This window comes from Diabrotica undecimpunctata, chromosome 3 (assembly GCF_040954645.1).
Source record: "Diabrotica undecimpunctata isolate CICGRU chromosome 3, icDiaUnde3, whole genome shotgun sequence".
NCBI classification, from domain to species: Eukaryota; Metazoa; Arthropoda; class Insecta; order Coleoptera; family Chrysomelidae; genus Diabrotica; species Diabrotica undecimpunctata.
The window spans coordinates 82854484-82880955 of record NC_092805.1 but is presented as its reverse complement, the minus strand read 5'-3'; the positions used below and the strand labels follow the sequence as shown (position 1 = coordinate 82880955).

Genomic DNA, 26472 nt, shown 5'->3' with positions numbered 1-26472 from the left:
TGGTTCTGGAGACAATCGGTTCCTGGTTACCAATGGGTTGAAGTAGGTGTTTGGTTAAATTACTTCTAATATTAAACGTTATCCTAATCGAGTGAAATCTACAAAAAATAACATTTAGAGAAACATCAAGGCACCCAAAGATGACTGTCAACACATACTCTTACATCGAATTACTACAATAAACAAACATTTTATTTCATCAGCTGACTGTCATCCTGTCTATTTATTGCGTCTGCGCATTTAAAGAATATCTAGTAAATTAGGCATGAAAGTTTTTATACCGAGTAGGTATACAAAAAAAACAGAAAAACTAATTAGGTGTCCGATAAATTAACGATCTAGGCTCAAGGCCACATGATACATATGAGAAAACTCTGATTTTACACTTTTAATATTTCAAAAGACAATGAAAATATAAAGGTTTTAAATAATTATTTCGGTAGATTTGGAAGCCGGGTCTTAAATATTCATTTCTACAGATTTGGAAGTCGGTTTTTCAATCAAGATTCTTTATCATTTGTTCCAATTTCTCCCTTGATGTTCGGGGAAAATATTAAATCCAATCCCAGATTTTCTACCCGATTTTAAGACGAAAAGTGCCGGTAAAGGCTTGGAGAAATAAACCTCTCAGTGTGAGTTGTTGGCCAAAACTGCCTTTAGCTGAGCGCCTCTTGACCTGTAGTTGTTACACTTGCGCATCGTTCTCGTCTATTGCCCATAAACGTTTCATAAACGGGATTCTGAGGGGTTTTAGGATTTTAATAATAAATTATATTAATTAATTATATGTTAGCAGTTGTGACTGCTACAACCTTAAAACAAGTGTGTGAGATAAGGTGCCCCTAGGGATTATTTTTGATTTTTATAGTAGGAATCGAAGCCATATCATTCGTCACCAAGATGGATACATTTATCTCTAGGCTGGTTAGGTCGCCATTGCCTAAAGCCGATAATTGAACTAAATAAAGGATATAAAATCAAAATATTTACTTCAGTAATCACAGACGAACAAGCCAATTTTAGGACCACAAAAGATGCAAAATGTTTGCCACTCTTAACCCCGGCCTTCCCTTTAGAACCCCTCCTCGTAAGGGTGGGTGTGGGAACGGAAAAGATAGATTTACCAAGAACCTTTTCTGTAGAATGAACCGTTCTCTCAGAAATAACGCTTGAAGCGACCGGTCATGTTGAATATCAGTTAGGCGCGTGCGAAATCATTTTTAAATAAAATTTGTTTTTAGGATCATCATGAGATCACTAAAATTTATCACTTCCATTGACCGGTTGCTGTGGAATTTTCATTGTTAGAGCCTAGAAATTTTGATTTTTCGAGTTTTGGCAACAAATATGGGGCATTTGACATATGTCTAAAAAAACGCTGAATTTAAACTTCCACATTAAAACGAGCTAAAACGTTTAAAACTAGTTCTTTTCGATTGCACAGATACGTTTTTCGAAACTATAAAACTTCAGCTAGAAATTCCACCCGATGCGGTTTTCCTGTAAGCATTTTCCGTGACGTGTGATTGTTTGTAATGTGAAAGTTTAAATTCAGCATTTTTAGGCGTATTTCAAATGCCTCATATTTGTTGCCAAAAGTCAAAGTAAACATTTTATGTTATAGTTTTCAAAGATTAGACTCTAGCAACTGAAATTCCACAGCGACCGGCCAATGGAAGTGATAAATTTTTTTGATTTTATGTAGAATCGTAAACAATCGCCAATGTGTATTTATTTAATAGCTTTGTAGAAACTTATTTAATTTATTCACTTAATATAACTTAAAATTCATTATAAGTTGTACACAACAGAACGCTTAGGCAACAATTATTATAATTCAGCTCTTCAGGCAACACATGACAGGTGGACAATTAAAATAAAGGGTGATAAAGTGGAGACCATTTGCGTCAAAGAGAAATTTCGCATGACCACTATGTAGATGTGTGAATGATATTCGAAAAATAGTTGGGACAAACTGAATGAGTGTCGCAGAAGAGAGAAAACATGGAACAATCGGGAAGAGACCTGTACCCAGCAGTTGATTGACGAGGGATAGAAGATAGCAATCTTATGAAATTAGTTCATGGACAAAACCGGAGAATTCTACTGTCACGTACAGGACATTCGCACAATTGTATTTTTAAACATGTGTTATCAATAACTATTGTGTCTTGTGACTACACTGTGACTTCACTGCCTAAAAAGGAAGAGCTGTCACGTACGGGACATCTTAAGTCAACCACCTGTTTGCAGCAATTCTATAAATAAGTTAAATAAATTCTATAATTAAATTTTTTTTGTCTGTGTCACGTACGGGAGTCATCTGTCATGTACGGGACTCATCTGTCATGTACGGGACTCATCTGTCATGTACGGGACTTTTACATCAAATTCTTAAACGACGTTAGGTATGGCATATAAAAACTGATATTATTGGTTAAAATACAATTTTATTGTATAAAATACGCACAAGTTGAAAAATAGAACAGTTTAATTTGGTCTTGCAATAAGTTGTAGTCTTTGGTAATATACTACCAAAATACCAAATTTAGTACAGACCAGAAATAAAGTTGCTATTAACTGTAAATAAACATAAATTGTCAATACTTATTATTAAACTGAAATAAATTTGTACAATCCTCTATTATTAACAACTATGGGAGGGTCAATCTCTCTTAATACATTTTCCTTGGAGTTGAAAATACAATCGGGTGGTTGAGGCAATTTGAAGTGATTTGGTGGACCAGTTGGAACCATCACTGACACCTGTACATATTCATTTTCTATGAACATAATTTCTCCTGGGAACTCTTTCTTATCATAGGTAACAACTTCCCAATTGCCAGGAACAAAATTAACTGAACCTGCTGGTGAGACAAGTTCAGTTGTTGATTCCATCAAACAGTTTTTTTTTGTTAGAAGAGAACCATTGTTACTGCACTGTAAAACATTAAGTTCTTTTATTCCATGAATAAATTTCCCAAGGGTTTTGACATGAGATTTCTCCATTTATGTGGTCCTCCCCTATGTACCATACTGCACTCTTAGAACTTACTTCAGCTGCTACTGCAGCAAAGTCTTTAGCTGATTGTACTATACACTCATTCTCGCCTTGAGCCATCATTTTTGTTCTTACTAAGCGCTTTATGTTTCCACCACCCCGTCTACTACACCCTTGCCATGAGAGATGGCAAAGAATTTCCAGGTAAAATTTCTTTTATATTTATTAGATAGCAACTGTAGTGTCTTCACCATGAATTTATTTTTGAATTTTGAAGAGGGACCATCACTCCAAATTACTTTTTCTAAAATTTCAGGATCCTCTATAATTTCTTTATAAAAGAAATCTAAAAACATAAAAATTGTATCTTTGTCTTTGTTTTTTGTGTCAGAACAAACTATGAAAGTTTTGCAATTTCCACCACAAAAAACTGCTGCTGTAAACAAAATGACACTTTTGCGTGACCACAATGCACTCTGTACCTCGTTCTGGTACTAGCAGCTAAAGGACATAGTCAATCTGTAATATGCGTAATGTCCTTTTCTTTTTGTCATTTTCGAACTCGCTGCTCTGAATTCTTTTAGTGTTTACATGTGTGACCACAATGCACTCTGTACCTCGTTCTGGTACTCGCAGCTAAAGGACATAGTCAATCTGTAATATGCGTAATGTCCTTTTCTTTTTGTCATTTTCGAACTCGTTGCTCTGAATTCTTTTAGTGTTTACATGATACATCCTGAGTGGCAGATCTTTGATTAATATTTCATATAGGTCAGCAGTGTAGTCTTCATTTATGACCAACTTAATTTTGTTTTCATCAAGTTTTTTTCCACTCCTTCCAATTAACTTTACTGTCTGGATCACTTGGGAGTGACAAAAGTTTACCATTGTTACAAATTTCACACAGATTCTGCTAACACGAAGAGTTTAAGGTGGCGTCACATAAGAGATTTTTCCAGAAGTCATTATTATACACATATTTTAAAGACTATAATTTGAACATAAAATTCTCATGAATTTTACACCTACATTGTTTACATTGTTCAGAGGGAGTTTCTTTGAGTAACAACATAGTTTTTGGCCTTAAGCTACTAAATTTAGAAAAGTGTCAACCTTAAAATCTTCATTTTCTTCCTTAAAAATAATAAATGCCTCACGTAGAAACATAGTCATGTAGTGTTTCTTCAACTTCTCCTTCTTCCCATCTTTCCAAACGGTCATAAGATCTTTCATTCCCAGGCAGGTATACACTATGTCTGGTCGATAAAAGAAGTTGATAACTGAAGTATCTTCATTTCTTGAAGGCCAACTATTTGTAGCTGTTAAAACTTTCTTCCATTTCATTACTAAACTGCAGACCAATGAGTTTGAGCTAAACTGCAGTTTAGCAAGACTAGACACTACTGCTTTTTGTTTACGAGGCGAGTTTGGTAAAGATCTTACAGTTCTCCAGGTGGCTTTTGACAAAGCTTACAGTTATATGGTGTCAAAGGTGAAGAGTCGCTGGTGCATACACTGGTCTTTGAATTGCTGTGGGTCTTTTTCGTTGCTCTATGAAATCTTTTTCTGTTCATTTCGGTGAGTTTTTGTGCAGCTTTTTCTTTCATAGACATGTTTTTTTTTCTTTTTCCTCAACTCAGTAATTCGTTTTCTTTCCCTCTCCAAGTAGAGGCTAGGATTTTCTGCTTTCTGTTTTTATCTCATCTTCTTCATCCTGGAAGCACTTGTTGTTTTCCCCGATTCCGTGACAAGTGTACTGGAACAAAAAATTGACCAACAATTAAAATACCCAAGGTAAGGTAACAAAATTGCAAACTGTAACATTTATGATGCGCAATGACACTTTTATAAAACAGTTTATTACTAATCTGAATGTGTAAAAAATCTACAAAAATTAAGATGGTTAGTAAATAACATATACTATTTGGATCAACAGTTCGCATATTTAATAATTGACACTTGTGAAAAATGTGAAAAATATATTCGTTTGTCACGTACGGGACATTATTAACAACCAAAAGTTAACATTTATTTTATACCTTAAAAGTTGCTTGTGGTTCCCTTTAATACACAGTTTTAGTCGTGTTCGGATTTGATCCAAACTGGCAACAGCGCTCCCGCGTCCTACCCCTGACCCACCTTTGGTACAGACCAAAATTTGACGATACGAAAGATTGCATAGAATTCTCCCTCTTTTACGTTTAACTGTCCGAGAAGACAGATCGCTCTTAAGTTCAACTGCCGCATGGTGAATCATCCGATCACGTGTTAACAATAACAACTGTAAGTGATAATATTTATTACACAAGCAACGAGCAAATAAATAGTAATTATTATATTGTCTATCAACCAATTAAGGGTATACTATTTATAAATGAAATACATTTCTACTAAGCAAGAGTATTTTATTTAAATCCACGTAACAAAAGAGCCACCGCTTAATGGAAATATACCAAGTCGAAGGATAATCTGAAGTAATTATACCTTATAATTACTTGTACCCAGCCGAAGTATTTATTCGGCCCACTTGGGCGGTGGACGGCAGAGGAACCCAGCCCGTGACATGATCCGGCTCGAAGGAGTATTTTTAAGCGAGGGGGTATTTTTGGATGTTAGTGGATGCAAGCTCTTTTATAGCCCGAGTAGATAAGAAACTTGAAGATCTGAGGCCGTACGTTACGCTAGTAAGTTCAATGCATTCAAGTGGTTTAGAGGTATCATCTCTTCACGGTCTATTTTGCAGGAAGGTTTGATTTGGGTAGATATTTATTTGACGGTACATTTTTTGAATATCAGCAGTACAAACAAATTGGGGTATTCTAAAACGGCAAATGATGTCAAATAGATCAGGTTGTACCTGTGGACCTGTGAGCATAATGTCATTTAAAGAGGTTCCAGAAGAGGATTTACAAGATCCATCAAAAACAACGCGTAATCGAGTGCTGGTACTGCTCTCTTTTATCACGCAATGATGGGGCAAGAAATATATAAAACCAAAACCCCGGCTAAAAACCACATATCACGAATTAAATACCGTTCTAGGTAGTGCTTGCATTTCAACTCATAAATGGGTTTCCAATTCCACAAGGTTCACTGAAAAATATTGTAACAATGATCAACCCACTTCATATGACATTCAAATCGAAAATGCCTCTAATAAAGTTTTAGGACTTTCATGGAACCCTTCTCCAGACACACTCTCAATTTCAGTACCTGAAGCCCCAACTAACACTCGCGTTACAAAAAGAATTGCCTTATCCACTCTAGCCAAAATGTATGACCCCTTAGGGTTGATAATTCCTGTGATTCTACATGGAAAGTTATTCATTAAGAAACTTTTCCTTGAACGAATGGACTGGGACGATATTTTGCCTCCCTCTTTGGAAAAAGAATGGACAACCTTTGTAAATAATGTACCTCACTTAAAGTCCTTAAAAATCCCACGCTGTCTATTTCTTAATAAGAAAGTCGCACACATACAAATTCATGGCTTTGCTGACAGCAGCGAAAGGGCTTATGCAGCATGCATTTACTTTCGTACTGTTTACTCTGATAACACAGTTTCCTGCATACTGGTTACGGGAAAATCTCGGGTAAGCCCTATCAGGACAACTACCCTACCTAGACTTGAACTCTGTGCCATGTTACTCCTCTCAAAACTCACCAAAAGAATCATATCAATATATTAAAACAAACTGTCATTCTCTAGTATCAATTTGTGGAGCGATTCAAGGATAGCACTATCGTGGATACAATCCCACGCATCCCGCTGGAATACCTTTGTTTCCAATCGAGTTGCTCAAATCACTGAATTGACAAATGCCTTTCAGTGGCGCCACATAAAATCTGCAGAAAATGCTGCCGACTACCCATCTCGAGGATTACTAGCCCAAAACATTTTAAAATTAGATTTATGGTGGTCAGGTCCTTCATTTCTGCAAGACCCCAATCTAAATCTCGCTCATTTTAATGAAAAAATTAATGAATGCAACTTACCAGAAGAGAGAAAAATCTCACTTCTTACCACTAAACCTACCGAAGAAAATTTTTGGCATAAAATATTTCTTAGATTTTCTAAATTTTCTAGACTAGTGCACGCAATGGCATATGTTCACAGATTTATTTACAATTCAAGATTTCCCGCTAAAACTCTTACTGGCTCACTATCTGTAGATGAACTTCTCACGTCCACTAACTCAATTTGTAAAATTGTTCAACACCAACACTTCAGTTCAGAAATCTCTGAAATCCAAAATAGTAAATCACTCTCAAATAAAAACATGGTCTCACTTAGTCCATTCATAAATCACTCTGGTTTTTTATGTGTCTCTTTATCTGTATGAGTACAAAAGCTGTCCATACTGAATTCGTATCCTCTCTCTCTCTAGTGACTCCTTTTTACTAGCATTAAAACGTTTTATTGCTCGTAGAGGGAACCCCTCTGTTATATTTAGCGATAACGGTACAAATTTTACTGGTGCTAATAACTGTCTTCGTGAACTCTATGACTTCCTCAAAACCTCTAAAAATTCTACGTCAATTCAAAACTTTGCCTCAGAAAATCTAATAGAATGGAAGTGGAATGGAATTTGGGAATCCGCAATAAAATCGACGAATCACCTTCTAGATCATAATCATTCTTTTAATGACGAATTTAAAATTCTACACATTCAAAATAAAGGCCTTAAGCTATCTTTGTTAGAATCTATGGAAATCAACAAATTAAAAAACATAGATATAATTCTGAATGACCAGCTTGAGACAAACAGTTCTCCCCTCCTCAACCTATTTCATTAGAGACTATAAAGTGTAAACCCATGCCAGAAACAGATCACTTGAGAAAGGCAATTAGCCTAAACAGCTGTAGTGATAAGAATTTAAAATAAATTTTGTGGAAGTTTTGAAAACAAAGTTTTCAGTGTTTTATTGTTACATTTATTATTTATTATTTAATTAACTATATTTATAGATATTAATTATAAGATATATATTTTTTATATAATATTTATTTTATGTACGAACTCCGTTTTGATGAAACAATGAATGTGCCTATCAGCCAAGAACAATTTTTATCGAACACATCTGATAAAAAAATCTTTATAGACATGCTTATCGACAAATTAAAAGCTGTTAATATCACTACAAAACAAGCCAGAGATGATGCTGATGTTCTCATTGTAGAAACGACTATTGCAGAGTCTGAACATGTAGGAAAAACTTCCGTCATTGTAGGAGAAGATATTGAATTGCTAGTTATCTTGATAGGACAAGCTCAATCACATCAACAAGAATTTTTTTTTTTTTTTAATTGGTAAGGGTAATGCGGAGACAAAATTATATTCATCGAAAAGTTTTGATAAATACCCTCATTCTAAGAAACACATCTTATTTTTACACGCGTTTAGTGGATGTGATACGACTTCTGCGATTTATAGGAAAGGTAAAATATCGTTTATTAAAATGTTCGAAAAAAATCACCATTTGCATCAGTCACCTCAACTATTTCAACAAAAATACTGCTCTGTACAAGAATTATTTGAAAATGGAGTACGTACTTTCTTAACAGCGTATAATGCTCTAACATCAGAAGACGATATAGACTCTTTTCGATACACCCAGTTCATCAAATCAACAAGACTCAACAAACCAGTGCAGTTATCAAGTCTTCCACCTTCAAGTACAACAGCTCGTCAGCATATCATTCGTGTCTATTATCAGACCCAAATTTGGTTGGGAAATGATTTAGAACCCCAAGAATTCGGCTGGGTAATGCAAAATGAATTTCTGGAACCAATAACAACATTACTACCGCCAGCACCAGAAGAACTGCTGAATACAATATTTTGCAATTGCAAGAAAGGTTGTGGTTCTAATTGCGGATGCAGGAAATCAGGATTGCAATGTACTTTAATTTGTGGGCAGTGTAATGGACAATCATGTCTAAACGCTTCATAAACTTCAGATGATTTCAATGAAGAAAGTGAATATGCACCTGATATTCTTAAATATTTTTATTCTGATACTTTAATAAACAAAAATGATGATGATGAATCCGATATTGAGCAGACAGAGGAAGAAGAAGAAGAAGAAGACGATGAAGAAGAAAATTAATACAAAAATATTAACCATACATAATAAAAGAATATATATTATATTTGTCACTTTAATAAATCGATTATTGGATTAGTAAATAAATATATAATTTAAAAAAATACTAAATATGATTTTTTCAGTATTTAATTAAATATAAAAATGATTATTGTTGAATTCTGCACTTGATCTTAATTTATCGTATATACAGCTGTTAAAAATATCATTAAAGTTCATTTGAAATATTTCATTTAATATTGTATGTTTGTTAAAAATAAAATAAATATTATATAAAAAATATATATTTTATAATTAATATCTATAAATATAGTTTATTAAATAATAAATAATAAAAATTTAATGATAATAATAGTATTTTAAGTGAATAATTAACTATATAACTTATTATTTATTGAATCCTACTGGCTGACTTCGCGTTACCGTATACACAGGTAAGCGGTCCCCCACTCTTTGCGCTCTATCTTAAGAAGGGTTGAAGGTACATAAAAGTACTTGAAACAAAAATTGAAGAGAATTTTCCATTCTACAATTTTTCTTACCACCTTAAATGTCATAAAGTGTAAGGGAAACGAGATATTTGCAGAAAACTCATTTTCGTGACCTTTGACCTTTAATATCTTAAGTCGCGGACACGTGATTATATGAGACTTTTGAGGTAAGTTTTATACTATCAAAATAAAGACGTATGCAAATTTTCAGCTTATTATCTTTCATTCCGAGGTTGCATCCTTATTTTACCTGACTACAATATGATTAGCTTGCTGTCTCCATTGGCTGCAATCTTGTGCCAGACGGGTGGCTTCTTGTACGGATTTTCGTAATATAGTCTTCATTTGGTCTGTCCATCTTGTTGGATATCTTCCTCTTGCTCTTCAGCCCTTCTACTACCAATAGTTCCATAGTTCCCGGTCTTCTTGTTATGGGGCCGAAGAAATTTAGGTATTATGATTTACTTTTTTTAATAGCCTGTATTTTTATATTAAGCTCTTCCAGAATTGACAGGTTGGTTCCGTGTTCTGTCCAGGACATTCGTTGAATTCTTCTGTATACCTATATTTCGAAGGCTTCGATCTTACTTCTATCGATTTTTTTGATAGTCGCATGTTTCATCTGCGTATGTAGCAATGGGACAAGTAAGGGTATTGACCAATCTGAGCTTAGCCTTCCTTGTTATTGTTCGGTATTTCCATATTTTCATTAATTTGGCTGTTGTAGTTCGAGCCATTGCTAGTATACGTTTAGTTTTTTAGGAGCTATCGCTATTGTTGGTTATCATGGAGCCCAAGTATACAAATCTGTCTACTACTTTGAAATTTGCCACTTAGTGTATGTGAGGGAGATTATTATTTGCCCTGTCTACGATGATTATTTTTGTTTTTCCAGTGTGTATCTGAATTCTGTCTGGTTTAGCTGTTCAGTGATGGTAGTCATTTCGACTTCGTTGGCTGATAGTGTAAGTGTGTCATCTGTGTATCACAGGTTACTGATTTTTCTGCCTCCTATAGTGATTCCTACCCCTTTCGTCTAATACTTTCCTCATATATATTCAGATATATGTTGTATAATAATGGTGATAGTATGCAGCTCTGTCTAGTTCCGTTTTTTTGTTTTGAACGCATTTGAGTAATATTCCGTGTATTTGAACTTTGGCTCAGTTTTATCATACAGATTTCTTATTAGCTTAACTAGGTGGTTAGGTACTCCCATATTTCCCATTATACTCCAGAGGCAATCTCATTTTACTGAATCGGAAGCTTTTGTGTAATGTACCATTCATACCAATATTACCACACCAATTTCACCATTCTACAGTATGTTCTAAAATTATCTGCAATCTCAGACCATTTCGTTTTTTCTTTATATCTGTATTTGATATGTAAGATGTACTCGTTTCTGTCGATATTTGGTAAAAAATGTAAAACATCTAATGCCTTGCGTTGTGTTACAATCGAAGAAAAGCAGCGATGTTTATAAAAATATTAATTCAATATTTATGAGGTACCTCTTTATACGAGAATTATAATATATTTTTAGTGGTCTTTTGTTGACAAGCAATTAATATCGGTAGCTCCATTAAGTATACTAATTCACGTTTGGTTTTATGGCGAAAAATTACAAATAAGGTCACGATTAAATGGTTTTTGTTTGGAATGCAACAATGAAAAGACATCCATGCTAACACACCCGAAACATGATATCAGTGGCGCAGGCAAAAATTGAGCAACAACTCTGAACAGTATCAATAATTAAATTTATTAACATCCTTAATCTTCAACTACTATTGTGAGGGTTAAATGGCAGTATTAATGCTGTTTCATGGATATTTAAATGGTTTTAAATCGAAGGCAAATATTCGGTTTAGTTCAATTCGGCGGTCTGTTACCATCATTGAACTGCATCGAAGTATACGAGGGTGGAGACAGAAACTACCCTTCTCGATCGGTCTTCTTGTTTAATGGAAAATTGATTTCTTTTGAAGCTTGCAATCCTTAACCCCTTCAAATTCAGGTACTTGATGATGGTTATATACTCCAATTTTTAAAGTTTCACAATTTCGGTCGACGTCTGTTTTTCAAAAGTTATTTGGAACTTCCTTGCGGAATTACGTGTGAGTGTCATGTGTCATTGTTTAGGGATTGTATGTAAAGACCGCCAAGAACATGACTCAAAGAAGGCTTATTCTCCGTTTTAAATTTATGGACATTTCCGAAGACCTAAAATGACGCCCATTATTCGTATCCACAAGTGAAATGAAACTCCTTTAGTTGGCTGTATACCATATATATATATATATATATATATATATTGTTATGATGTATTGTTTGTGAATGATGAGCAATGAGTGTTTTTAATAATATAGGGTTTTTATCGCGGTTCTCAAAGAATTAGTTTGTAAGCACTTTTTAAATTATCTTTATTATATCTATTATGAAACACACATATATATCTAACATAACCAATGTAAAATTTAAAATAAACTATCTTTAAATTAAAATTCTTATTAAACTAATTAAATTCTATAGACAATGTAAAATTTAAACAAACTATCTTCAAAATTGAAATTGTTATGACACTAACTAAATTATATTAACAAAATTTTGTACCTTTCTTTCACTGAATGCCCAAATGAACTGTTTTCCACTATATAGATTTTAATCACCACTCAATATCTTCGTTCTCAGCTTCGGTTATCCTTGTTTTCGTGAAATTGCTGTTTCCAATTATCAGCTTCCACCAATTTAAAATATTTTTCTTCACCAACATTTATAAACCACCAAGCAAACCAGCAAACAGCATTTATATTTATTCTTCTTTTCAATATACCAATATCCAATCACCAAATATATTATATATTTATATTTATTCTTCTTTTCAATATACCAATATCCAATCACCATATAATTATCATAAGTTGATTTATACTAATCTCCAATCATAATATAATTTTTAATTTCTTCCAATATCCAACCAATATTCTTCTAATATACTTTCCAATATTATCAAATTTTAATACTAATTCACCGATTATTACATACTTTATACTTTCTTCATAATTCTGACTAAACTGTAACTGATCTGACTTCTTCTTACTAACTGAATGGCTTCTCTAACTAACTTTCATACGAAACTGGCCTTCTTGAATCCAAATCACCGAGTATTTATACCTTTTCAATCTTCCAGAACCATCTGGTAAGAAATCCTATTCGATTTTGTTCTATTTCCTCTATATGGATGTTCTGGGAAAAGTATCGATCCACAGACATAACCATTATTCGAGAATGTTCTCCCGTAAACAAAGGTCAAATTCTGTATTCTGGAGAATTCTTTAATTTTCTATTGATAATTTTGTTGACGTTTAGGCTTTTCAGATCAGAATATACACTTAAATCAGTAACTAACACTCTAATTTAATAAACTACACATTTTAAACAACATATTATTATAACCCCACTTTATATTCGTAATTATTATTTAAACGTCACTTTAAAGAGTATTTTTGGTTGCCTAGTCACATGGCTCACTTAACTATATCTACAACATTATAATTACTAAAATAAAACTTTTTTTTACACTTATTACATGCTAATTTCTTAAAAATGCCCTCACATAAATAATTTTTATTAAATTCTCTAGTATATAACTTCTTAAAATAACCAAATACTTTTTATATCTAATATTATTTTATTTTCTTTAAACACCAATCATCTCAATATATATATATATATATATATATATATATATATATATATATATATATATATATATTCTAAAAATGTACTTTCCAGAACGTTGGAAAGGACTTCACAGATGAGTGAAGCCACTAAATATATAGGTAAAACCCTTTAAATGTTGTTAACTTTTTAATTAATACATTTATCTGTTGATAAATTTAAATGATGTTTTAGTTATAAAGAGATTTACATCATGGCAACGCAAGACTCCCAGGGGTTGCCAACCCAAGAAAGGGTGTCCCTACGGGTTCTCGATAGCAACATCATGTTGCCTCCAAGATAGCTCTCTACATCTTACATGCTCGTTCCAGAGTTTCCAAACTTTTTTCTTTTTTGATACCACTCTTTTGGTTTCTCTGTTAACTATTATATAGGGTTTTCCTATTAGGGTAGATACCAAATCCTATTCTTTAACTATCTGGTACTTCTCTTGTGCTCTTTATTTTTCATCTACAGTTCCCAACTTTGCAGATAATCTTATCTTGCAGAGGAATTATGTAGATTTATCTCTCAAGCGGTCTTATCATTTTGTGTAGTAGGTATGCTTTTAATAGTCAATGGTAAAGCTACCACCATGTAATGGTCACAACTACATTGAGACCTACGTGATAGGCATTTCGTCATTGTTTTTAGTTTTGTATTGTGTGTCTGGATTAGATAGTCAATAATTGATTGCAGTTTCTTATTTGGTTGTATCCTTGTAAATTTATGAATTTATTTATGCTCAAAAAACCATTCATAATCTTGAAATATAAGCTTTGCTATGGGGTTGCTTTCTTTTCTTCTGACTTTGTTGTTAAACTCTCCTAGTATACACATTTCTCTGTTTTGATTAATGTTTACGAGAACGTTTCTTAGTTTATCTTAGAACTCATCTTTTGAGTGCGCATTGGCGTCTTCACTAGGGACATATGCTCCTATCACAACTGTTTTCCCATTTTTGAACATGTCCGTTGTTATTATGTCCGTCTACTTCCTCTCAGCTTTTAATGTTTTTCCTCTAAAAAAGGTATATCTACGGCACTGTTTTAAGTCGGGATGCGTCCATGTAAAAAAATTGAATCGAAAAGAACAATTAACCGCTAATTTGTATTCACATTCACACTTTTGCCTACCTACGTTCGGTTCGTCAGTGGTAGAAGGGGAAAAGAGGTGGGGCAATTGTTTTAACTCGTAACTGCTCATTAATAATTCATTAATTAATAATTTTATTATCAATTGTGGAGTAAATGGTGTCCATTATAGCCGGGGACAATTCTAGGAAATTTAGTATACAATAAAAACGTACATACTGAAAGTTATTTAGCGGAAATGACAATTATGATGTTAATCAATGTATATATTTATATTAAATAATTTTTTTAATTGTATAATAATTTATCAAAAAACAATCAGAGAGATAAACTTCATTTATTTTAAATATGCACTGACGTCACACACGAAATATTCACCGCTATCCGTTGGTAATTCATGTCACAGTCGCGACGCGACGCCACGCTCTTATTTTTATGAACTATTAAGCCTTGACACTAAACAGATAGAATAACCTATGCTGCTACTATAATTGTTTATCTTAACTAGTTTTTAAAAAGGATTTGGTATATTGTATTAAGATATATTACTCTTATTATTATTCTTCATCTTCGACTTTTATCTAGTCAAATTGCCCGTTTTTCTTCAACATGGCCTCTTGCTCTATTGAAATATTGTCATTCCATCTCTTTCTAGGTCGACTTATGCTTCTTTTTTCGATAGGTGACTTATTATTATTCTTCCCTTCGAAATTGCACCCATTCATTTATGTTGTCTCTATCTTTCACTTGTTTGTTATGTCGTTACTTCTTGAACTAATCTCAGTGTCTTTCGTGATATTTGTCTTAGGATTCTCATTTCACTCCTTTACACGTATCTTGTGCTGGTTTCTGGTCTCGTTTAAGCAGGGTATGCCATGTTAGGCCTAACTACAGATTTGTAAATGAGCATTTTCATTTCTTAGTTTAGATGTTTGTTTTTCATATTCTATTAAAGCATCCTGCGAGTCTACTTTTGCCAGTTGTTCCCTTTTTGTTTTCAATCTCTTGTTTGTACCTTACTGGTTCGTTTGATATTACTAAATTTTTTGCAACCTTAACTCGCTCCCGGATTGGTCTTACTCAGTTAACACATGACTACTGACTAAAACGTGCTGATAAATCTCTGTGTGACATGTGTAAAAGTGTCTTAACTATATAACATACCACCAACATTAAATACTGCTCTTGGAAAAGACATTGAAAAAAAATTAATTTTTTTATTTTTTATTTTAAGGAAAAAAAACTTTGTTTTTGTTGCGATATTTTTATTTTGAACTCCTTAGTCTTTATGTTAAAATAATGTAGCATTCTCTGTAAGTCGTCTTGATTCTCCGTTATCAGAATTACCTCTTCTGCATAATATCAGGACTGCGTCTTCTGCATAAGATCAGGACTTTCTATTTTGAATAACATAAGTATTATTTTTATTGTATTTACTATTTGATATCCTATTCCTATTTTTACTTGTTTTATTATCTCATTCAACACGAGATTGAATATTGTGTTACTTATGTGTCTAGCCATCTGATTACGATTGTTATTTCGATCGGTTCTGTTGTTTCAGCGTTTACGTTTATTTCAGTTTGTTTCCTACGATTGTTTTTTCAAATATATTTTCTATCAGTTTTACAATATCCTATGGTACTTGTCTATTTATGTATAGCCTATGATAGTGGCACTCTGTCGAATGCCTTTTTTTGTGGTGTGGTCACAAAAAAGGCATTCGACAGAGTAAAGGGAATAGCAAACAAGTTTCAGTTTCCATCTTTCCCCGAAACCTTTCCATGTTTCAGTTTAGTTAGAGCTTCTTCCACTTCGCTTTCTGTTTTTTTGCGTTATTTCGTTTGATGTTATTTCCGATGTTTCAGGAGTTCTGTTAGTTTTCATTGTTTGGTTCAGGTTGTTTGAAGTATGTTATCTACTCCTTCTGGGTGGTATGGTTTAAGTTTATCAGAACTGTCAATTCAATTCTTTGTGCTTCTATAAATGTGCAGATATCTTTCGTATGCTTTGGGTCATATGTTTTTTCAAGATGAATGAATGCCATATGAGCTTTTGTTTGTTTATTCCAGTATTTTTCCATTAGCTAACTTTAAAAATGCATCTGTTGTTGATCTGTCTGAAATAAAACTGATTATCATTAAATTTTCTATCATCAATTATTCTCTCCCATATTTTCATGGTGTGACCAAATAAGCTTTATGGCTCTGTAGTTTATGTATTGTTGTATATCTCCCTTGTTTTTGTAAACATATACTGCTTCACCATTCGTCCGGTATTTGTCCATAATTCTATTACTTAAATAAACTCTGGTAAAAAATAAAGTCTGGTCCAACTGTTTTACCTTCCTTTATTTTTTAAGTACTTGAACAAGTTCCTCGTTTGTTATTTTGGTGACCATTGCTGCCACTATCTCCGTTAGTTCAAGTAGATTTCTGGAAATAAAAATCTGTCGAAGAATTTTTTTTTCGCTTTTTGACATCCTTTTCGTGAACTACTATTTTATTATTTATATATCGGATACATGATGCTCGGATACACATAATGTAACTAAAATCTTTTAGAATTTCCTTGCCTCTGGTCTTGATATAATTCCGCTATATATTTATTCCATTGGCGTAATTTTTGTTCTGCTTCCACAATAAGGTCTCCATCTCCGTCTAGCAGGATGTTTGAGTTATTTTGTTTTCTACTACCTCTAATTCTCTGAAATTTTTTATGCAAATTGAAATTGTCATGATTTTCATTTACGGCCCTAAAAACCTTCTTAAGAATTTTTCTCTCAAAAATACCAAGCAGTCTTTCATCATTTTGAAATAAGGTCCACGTTTCAGCCCCATATATCAAAGCCGGTCTTGTTTTTATAGGTCTTGTATATATTGAGCTTTATATTTTAAATAATGTTTCTGGAGATCGTGAACAGTTCTGTTTGCTATTGCAATGCGTCTTTTTATTTCGTCGCTTGTCATGTTTGTTGTGTTTACGAGCTATCCAAGATAAATGAATTCTTTTACTTGCTCAAAGGTATGGTTGTTAATTGGAATTCTCTGTTGGATATTTCGGGGGTTTTTAGAAACCAACATAATGTATTATTTGGTTTTTTTCCTCGTTTACCACAAGTCCTAATTCACTTGCCGCGTCCGCAAACCTTGTAAAACAATGCACCATGTCTCTCATACTTCTGCCCACTATAACTATATCGTCAGCGAATGCGAGAATTTGCGTTGATTTATTAAAAATAAGTTAATAAGTTAATAATTGTAATATTTAATCTATCGCAGTTTCCATCTTCGGAGGGCACGTAAAGCCGTCGGTTCCTCTGGGCTAGTGTGCATCGACACTAGTTTCCTGAAACAGAGTGAAAGATGCAATTGACGCCGGAACAATCCGAAAGGACCTCCTCGTCAAAAATGCCATACAATATTATTACGTATTATTCCATCAGTATAGCCTGGATCAATGACACTAACCTCATACTACCGTATTCTTTAATTATTTATCCATTCATTTGGCCTGAAGATTGAGTGTAAATGGTAGGTCCCAAAACCGGTAGCAGCCTCTTTTCTATTACAATAAAAAATATTTTTTAATTGTAAGAGTTGTCTTTTCACATGTTAATAATTGATAATTTCTGGGTTTTTGGCAGTAATATGAGGTGCAGATTTTCAAGATTATCTTGTAAAATTCTTTTAATCATTGTTTCTCTTGGCCTTCACGATTTTGTTGATTTTTCGAAATGTCCCCTTTCATTTTAGGATAAAGTTATTTAAGATACATTGTTACTGGATAAATCAAAATGTATTGAAGTTTCAGCGTGTATTTTATCTTCCAGGAATGCATTTACAACTTTCTGCTTTAAATCTTTAGAAATTAGAATACCTCTTGGCTTGATTAATTCAGTACAGAACAGTAAAAATATTATAAAATAAACTCCACAAAAGTACTTCTTTCTTTACTTTCGCTGCAAATTTCTTTTTCGAAAATTATTAAAATGTTTTATTTGTGATGCTTTGTTAATTTACATTCGAAACTTGGATGTCAAAATGTATTGATATCTTTCGCAAACAGTTTACAGCTCCCCAAAAAAATGTTCCGAATTTTGAGGGAGCAGTGTATATTAGTTTTATTATGTAAATACCTCGTTATTTTTTGGGTATTATTTTCTTTGAATTCCGTTAACCACAAACAATCTCACGAATATAAAACTCTCGATTTGCTTCGATATCGGGTCACGATCTCTCTACGCACAAATTTCTATAGATCAACGCGTCTAATACCTATAATTATTTTTCACCTAGATTTCATGGGAAAATTGAAATTCAGAAATCTTGAAAATGAATTATATCGCAACAACGATTAGAAAAATTTCAGTTCTCATGTTTAATGTTTCATTTTTTGTCTGTTGGGCAATTCGGAAAATCACACGATTAAAAAAAATTTCTCCGTTGTTGTTTCGGTTCTCATCGAGGACTTCAATCGTCTTAGAAACAAAAGAATGAAGAAAGAAAATCGCATCGACAATGACGACGGACGCGTAGAGAAACGTGCCCCATTGTCTTTTGTTTCATATTATGTCGTTTGTTGTCGTGTATCTTGATCTTACCGAGGTTGAAATAGACTACGATTTGTTATAGTACAAGAAATTGTAAACTCATACGTCACATATTTGTTTATTCTAGAGTATGAGAAAACTCTGTACATTAGATTCTTTATATTATATACTAATTGTAATGTAGTTTTTTATAAATTCAACTGCTTTTTAAACTTAATAACGAACACGGCCAAAAAAAGCGATAAAACAAAACAATAAATGTCTTAATGAAATAGTAGGAGTCGTATAACAATAAATAAAGTATGTTGGTACTTTTTAGTTAGCCGTAGTCTTTACACTTGGATTAAATTAATAATTTTACAAAGTTACGATGATCCTTCTTCTTTTAGCATTTAGCTTCTCATTTAGAGGTTGTCGATTAACTTGGCAATTGTAACTTTAGATACGGTTGTACGGATCAATTCTACTGACTGTCCCAAACATTCTCACAGATTGCTCTGCTAGGAAATTTTATCCTGTAGTATCTCATATTTTGATAATTCCATTTCTTCTTATCTTCTTCTTTTCCTAATTTCTTCACAGGCCTGCACCTGTACCATACTACATCTTTTTCTTGGCCCTTCTATACTTTCGATCGTTCTCTATATTACACCTTTGCCTATTACGTAGATTTTAGATTTCAAAGGAGTCGATTGGCCTCATAGATCTTTTCACACTGCGACCTGTAAGGCATTTTATGTATATATTACATCTATATTGAGTAGAACATATCTAGACTTCTAAAGAAAACAAATCCGTTTAGGAGAGATTTTGTTACCTAGTTAGGCTCTAAAGACACCTTTCCTAGGTACTTATGGTGTTGGCGACCGATTACCATGCTTCTTCTTCTTCCAGTACCATATTAGGTTCCCCTAACGTTGGTAATTACATTGGCGAGTTGTTCACGGTATTCAGCTAATCGGAATAGTTGTTCAGTATTGCGTATTCCTGTCCAATCTCGAGCGTTCTTGAGCCATGCTATCTGCTTCTTTCATATTCCTCTGAGATTCTTTAGAACTCTCGGAGCATTTAGTCGGACTGGAAGTTGGGTCGTTGCTTCATTTTTGTCCGATATATTTAGATAATTATCTCGGGGAAAGTCTGAGAAGTTTTGTAGTACCTCGTTACTTTCAACACTACCTATATGAGGAAGACATCTCCCTATTTCTCGTTGGAACGTTTATACCGTCGTGACTAGGTCGCCAGAGCCTCGTCTGTTATCTAGCAGGATTTACCGGACGACAAAAATGACCACCAGGCGTGCAGGTGAGATTGACATTTGGGCCGATATATTCACCAGTATCATCGTCGCCCCTTACACCCGTAAATATAAGTTGGAATAAAAAACAGAACTAACTAATAAACTTAAAAAATAATAAATTACAAAAAATATATATTTTTGTCACATCGCATCCGAAAGTCAAGTTATATCTGATAGAAAACTACATCGAAGATTTTTACTACTTGTTTGTAGTAGTAGAATTTTGTTTACTTGCTTTTGTTTTGTTCAAAGTTATCACTTGTAATTATAAAATAGATGTATAAAAAAGAACCTGATGATTTAATTTATTCTTGCAGGTATTACCTCCAACCACGATCGACGAAAAATCGACCGTTTTTGACCAACTCGACGCCCCCCGGAACTCGACTCTCCAGTGATAATTCCTTAGGTTCCTTGAGGCTTCAAATACAGTATACGGAGGACAGAGTGTTCCCAGCTTCGGTATATGAAGACCTGAAGAATCTTCTCTTAGAAAGTACAAATATACAAGTAAGTATTACTACTTATATCACATCTGAAAAATCGTCATCTTCACTAAATGAGTAGTTTACATTATTAAAATAATGACTCCAAATAAGAGGATGCCCCCAAATTTGGCAATACAAACATATTTCCAATTACTTTCTGGTCAGATTAAGGACAGCATGAAATAAAGCAGCATTTCTTATTTTATTCCCCATTTAAACTACAGAAAATTAATTCAGTTGGATTAATCGATCGTCAACAATTCCATGATCTTACTTTTTGGTTAATTCATTAATATGTCCCAAATTGGTATGTTTTACTGGGTAAACCGAATACTAGAAGAGATAAAAAAAAGTAGTGAAGATGTCATGGCTTCTTTTGTTGTTAAGTAACGATTGCCCAATCAAATCATCAATAGCTCATTAGCGAAATACAGGGCAATTATTGAAAACTGTCAAAAATCACAGGGTTCTAGATCTACTTTATTAAGAAAAATTAAAAAATAAGACTTTGTTGGAACTTTTGATAGATATATTATGCAAGAGTTCAGTGGCGTCCAATTTTTTGTTAAATGGGTCTCGCTAATGAAATTTAATAACCACTTATGTTTTTTTATTTAAGTGACTTAAAGGCATATACGAATGAAATGCTCGGTAATGCGTTTTAACATTTTATTATGAGGATACTAAACCTTAAGAGTATTATTTAGCAAAAATAAAATCAGTACTTACCTAACTTAAAAGTAAAGTAAATACTTAACTTTTTATTGTTTATTCAAAGTGAATTATTATTTTTTAATTATTGATTCCATATTTTATAAATAAAATTATTATGAAAAACAACCCACCTTTTATTTCCTTTTTCGTTTCCATTAATAATACAAATAACACAAAACCTGTGCCATCTGCTTTAACTTTCACAATTACTGTTGCGACGTAAAGTATTGTCAACAATAATATGAATGAATGAAATGAAAAGAATGTTATTGCTATCTGTCTTTCTCTCAGGTTTATCCTGTTTCTCTCTCACACACATACAAGCATACCATCCAGCTCAGAGAGACATGTATGTTTCAATGGAACAGTGGGACCCACATGTCTGAAGATCAAACCGGTCACACTCCGTGATGGAGTTGTAGCTATCCGACCCTCAAGCTATGCCATGCATCCCTCCCCATCGCAGCACATAACGAATGGTGAGGCTTTGTATTGATAGTTACTTTGGATGTCCTGGATAATGGGACCTACTCTGTTTTACTTTATATGATTAAGCCACCTGATTTTAGGGGTAGCTAGAAGAGCTTTTCTCCCTATGAGTTACTGAATTTACTATAACATGACTTAAAACTTTTGTCCCCAAAATGTGTGTTCCAATAAGTTAGTGTCCCGCTGTCCGGATTGTGTGTGTTCGGTCACTAAGCCGTCGATTTGGCAAAATAAATTTTGTCCGGGTCTGGCCATCGAGCACACGTTTGTTGGTTCGTGATCTCAATGCTCAGATTGCGCGAACTTGGTACTTGGACCTACCTAAAGGGTTTTTCACTTATTTATGTTTAGTCCTTATTAAATTACATGGCTGCTCTAATAGGAGGTGGTTAGTAAAGGGTTAAGATAAAATAATAATAGAAGGATCCTGTTTCTCTTATGTATTTTTTCCTTTGTCAAATATCATTGCATGTGAGGCTTATGTTTAAATGACAGTATTACCAACGTTTATATAACTAATTTATATTTTTTGTTTTTAGCCTATTACAGCTACTCCAGTATACGTCCTTGGTGAGATTATTAATAAGATGGATATAGCTCAGCCTCTGGTGCGAATATTTTTACATTACGATAAGATTGTACCGATGATTAAAGCGCTAGCTAATGTTGAGATTTCTAATGTTACGTAAGTACACATACAGGCTTTACTTCTTGCAGTATCAAATTACAGGGATATACACAGAAAAAATGTGCTTCATGAAGTCTGCGCCAGTTTAATAACTTAGGTTGTACACATAATAGTACTTTGTGCAACAAATCATGGGAATATTCGTTTTACAATATACTATCCAGTTTTAACAGTTTTTTGGAAGAAGACGGAAATGTTTGTTGCACAAAGCTCGTGCAAGTTAGCGAGAAACAGATATGCTACTGTACGTGTCGTACATTATACTTTTCCTTTCAAATTTAATATGAAAAACAGAGATAAACTAGTTTTTTATTTTTAAAGCTTGAATACATTAATAGGTTATAATAGTTAAGTTTTAAATAACTACCATAATAAATGATTTTTTTATTTTTATTAAAAGTAACATTGAAAGTTTAACTGTTTTGTATATACATATCGCGAAATTAGACAAACAAAATACTGTAGCGTGATTAAATAAAACGAGCGGTTCGAATTTATATACATATATTTATTTATAACTTTACAGTTCGGTAGTATCTTAATAACTAAACTCCTAATCATCGCTACTTGTATATATACTAAAGTTACTATTCGAGAACATTCTGGCGTTGTCCCACCTCTAATTGCCTGATCGAGATCACCCGTCCGAAAGACGGGAGCTATTGACATGCCGATTCTTACGTTTTCTAGATTCGTCCTTCTAAGAATTATGACGTTTCGGAGATGGGCTATTTCGTTACACTGCTCCCCTCTTAAATCTGATCGTCCCGATCAGCAACTCTATATGTAGGCACAGGATGGCGGAATCTACAGGACTCTCCAGCTCTGCATGAACCCTTTAGAAAGAAATAACAGTCTACTGACTTTGAAGGATGCGATCTCATCGGGTTAATGCAACACACAGTGATTCGTACGCCGGTTTCTCGGAAGATCACTTCAAGCATGCTTCTGACAATCTTCCAGTCCAGATTATCTAGTGCATGGCCTATCTTGGGTAAGGCCAAATTCTTAATGTCGTAATTGCACACAATTTTCTTCAAATTAGTTAGAGCACGCCATATATCCTCGTAGCTTGCCCTGTCTGTATACGACCTCCTGGTCACCATATACAGCAAAGATCGAGAACCATCTTCTAATCTCAGTACTCTTCCAACTTTAGGTTGCTGGTTTTTTAACTCGTCCAAACGACCGAATTTCTTATAAAATACGGATGAGATTCCTTTAGTCATCTCAAGATCTTGGGCAACACAGTGGGCTATAGAGACGTTATGCGGAACACTAAAAAGATCCTGCTGAACTTCTGTGGTCACGCCGAATCTAGCACTCTTTCTCTCTGCGTAATTTGACATAAATTCATTAAAGCTTGGTCGCCGGTCATCTTTGATCTCATGTTGAAGGGTTCGTGCTTCTTCTGTTTCATTTGAGCCAGTATATGGTGCAAGACGATTTATGTGAACTACTTTTGGTTTACCTTTCGGCAACTTCTTAATTTGGTATATTACGTAATTTATTTTCTTTTTAATTTCATATGGACCTTCCCATTGTCTTTGCAGTTTGGGAGACAAGCCTCGACGACGTTGTGGATTATAAAGCCAAACAAGATCACCTACTTCATAGCTTTCACTCTTGCATCGAGAATCATATTGATCTTTCATTCTGTCACTGGCTATCTGGATATATTTATTTCCATCATTCGTCTCTGGAAGTGGACCTGCATTGTCGATTGCTACTCTTTCCATAGGACTACCAACATTGTACTGTTTCATGGGTGCCCTCTTTTTACCAACTGGACCATTACTGGTTGCACACAGTTCACATTTCCGGCACCATCTTCTTACATCATCTTTACAGTTCACCCAATAGAACCGTTCTCGAACCTTTTGCAGAGTCTTCGTAATACCAAAGTGTCCACCTAATGAACCGTCATGCAACTGACGTAAAACTTCTGACACTTTACTTTTAGGTACAATCAACTGAAGCTTAGTTTCTGTACCATCATCGTTCTCAAAGGTTCTATACAGAAGATCATCTTTCAGCACTAGGCAATTCCATTGGCTCCAGTAACACTTGACTTCTGGACTACATGCACTAATGTCTTGCCAAGAAGGTCTTTTACTTCGACGCATCCAATCCAATACTCTTTTTATACATGGATCATCTGCTTGAGCGTCTTGTAGCTGTTGAGGCTGCCATTGCCCATTAATGACGGTGGTTCGTCTCACGGGGCAAAGTCGTTCTTCTAATTCAAGACAATGATTACGATTTGCACTGTATGGCCGTCTTGACTGAGCATCAGCATTTGAATGACTTTTTCCAGCCCTGTGTTTGATTTGTTCTAGCTTTCTCACTGTTGTATTATTTTCTTGCAATTTACGACGAATGTGACCTACGTCGTTACCATTCCAACATCTGGGTTCACGTCTCTTCGGCATCATGTCACGAACTACTTTCCGTACGATTTCCTCCAGACTTTTTTCGTTTTGTTCGTCGCTCTCTTCAGAGGTTCGTACTCGATAGCTCCGTGAAAGTTGACTAGCTGTTTCATGTTCTAAGGCAATAGCGAGCGCTTCATCTAAAACTTTCGGTCTTGCTAGTCGTAAAGCTTTCTGTAGTTCAATGTCTCTTAACCCATTGACGAAGGCATCTACAGCAATTTCTTCCAAAATGTTGTCTGGTACCTCTGGATAGGCCAACAGCGCTATAGTTAAGTTTTAAATAACTACCATAATAAATGATTTTTTTATTGTTATTAAAAGTAACATTGAAAGTTTAACTGTTTTGTATATACATATCGCGAAATTAGACAAACAAAATACTTTCAGAAACAGCAGTAGACTTATAAAATTCTCTATTCCACATTAACTGTAGGCTTGAATCTCCAACTGCGTTGATGAGGTAGTTATGAGAAATGTTGCTATTAAATCATCATAAAAAGTACCTTTACTTTTTGTTTCGACTTACCGACTCCATTGGTAAAACGAATGGAAGATCGGCGGTCATTTATGACATTTCTGCGAAGTATTAGTTATTGCTGAGTGTTAATTGCTATTCTGACAGACAGACCAATGTTTCATTCTTCTACTTCATGTGCCATAAAAAGTTGTCCGATGTTGGTGATCACCATTACGAAAGTTTCTTGATCTTCTGCCACATAGAATAATTGTCCTGCATTTGGTATCTGAGTCCATTCACGAATATTTTTTTAGCCAGGAAACCTGTTTTCCTACACCTCTCTCACCTTATATTTTACCTTTAAGAATTAGTTGTAGTATTCTATATCGATTTCTCCTCAATATAGGTCCCAGGTAAGATATTTTCCGATGTTTAACAGTTTTTAGTAAATCTACATCTTTGTTGACCCTCCTTAATACTTCCACCTTAGTTTTCCTTGTCGTCTAAGGTAACTTCAACATCCGTCTATGAATTAATTTTCTAATGCTTCAATTCGGTTCACGCTTGATACTTTTAGGGTCTACGCTTCTGCTCCATACAGGAGTACAGACCAAGCGTAGCACTTAGTCATTCTTTATCTTAGTTGTAAACTGAGATGGTTACTTCAAAGAAATGTCTTCATTTTATGAAAAGTAGTTTTATTCATTGCTATTCTGTGTTTTATTTCTATGTCTGGATTTAGTTGGTCCGTTGAGGCGGTTCCTAAATATGTAATTTTGTGTACTTTTTCAACTTGGACACCATTTAATTGAAACTCTGCATCTGGTTGTGGGTTACGACTAAGACTAAAAATTTGTTTTGTGTATTATCTGGACCACAATATTTCCTAATTTTATCATTTTTATAGCGTGTTCTACCTATCTCTAATTTAA

The 26472-nt window shown here is 34.0% G+C and overlaps 1 protein-coding gene across 1 annotated transcript in view; it reads left to right on the top strand.

The window, feature by feature from the left end:
* RasGAP1 (Ras GTPase activating protein 1) overlaps positions 1-26472 on the top strand; it is a 122584-nt gene that overhangs the window by 57904 nt on the left and 38208 nt on the right. The window contains exons 5-6 of the mRNA XM_072526154.1: positions 20587-20779; positions 22500-22645. Of these exons, the coding sequence (XP_072382255.1) occupies positions 20587-20779; positions 22500-22645 (339 nt within the window). The remainder of the gene's footprint in view (positions 1-20586; positions 20780-22499; positions 22646-26472) is intronic.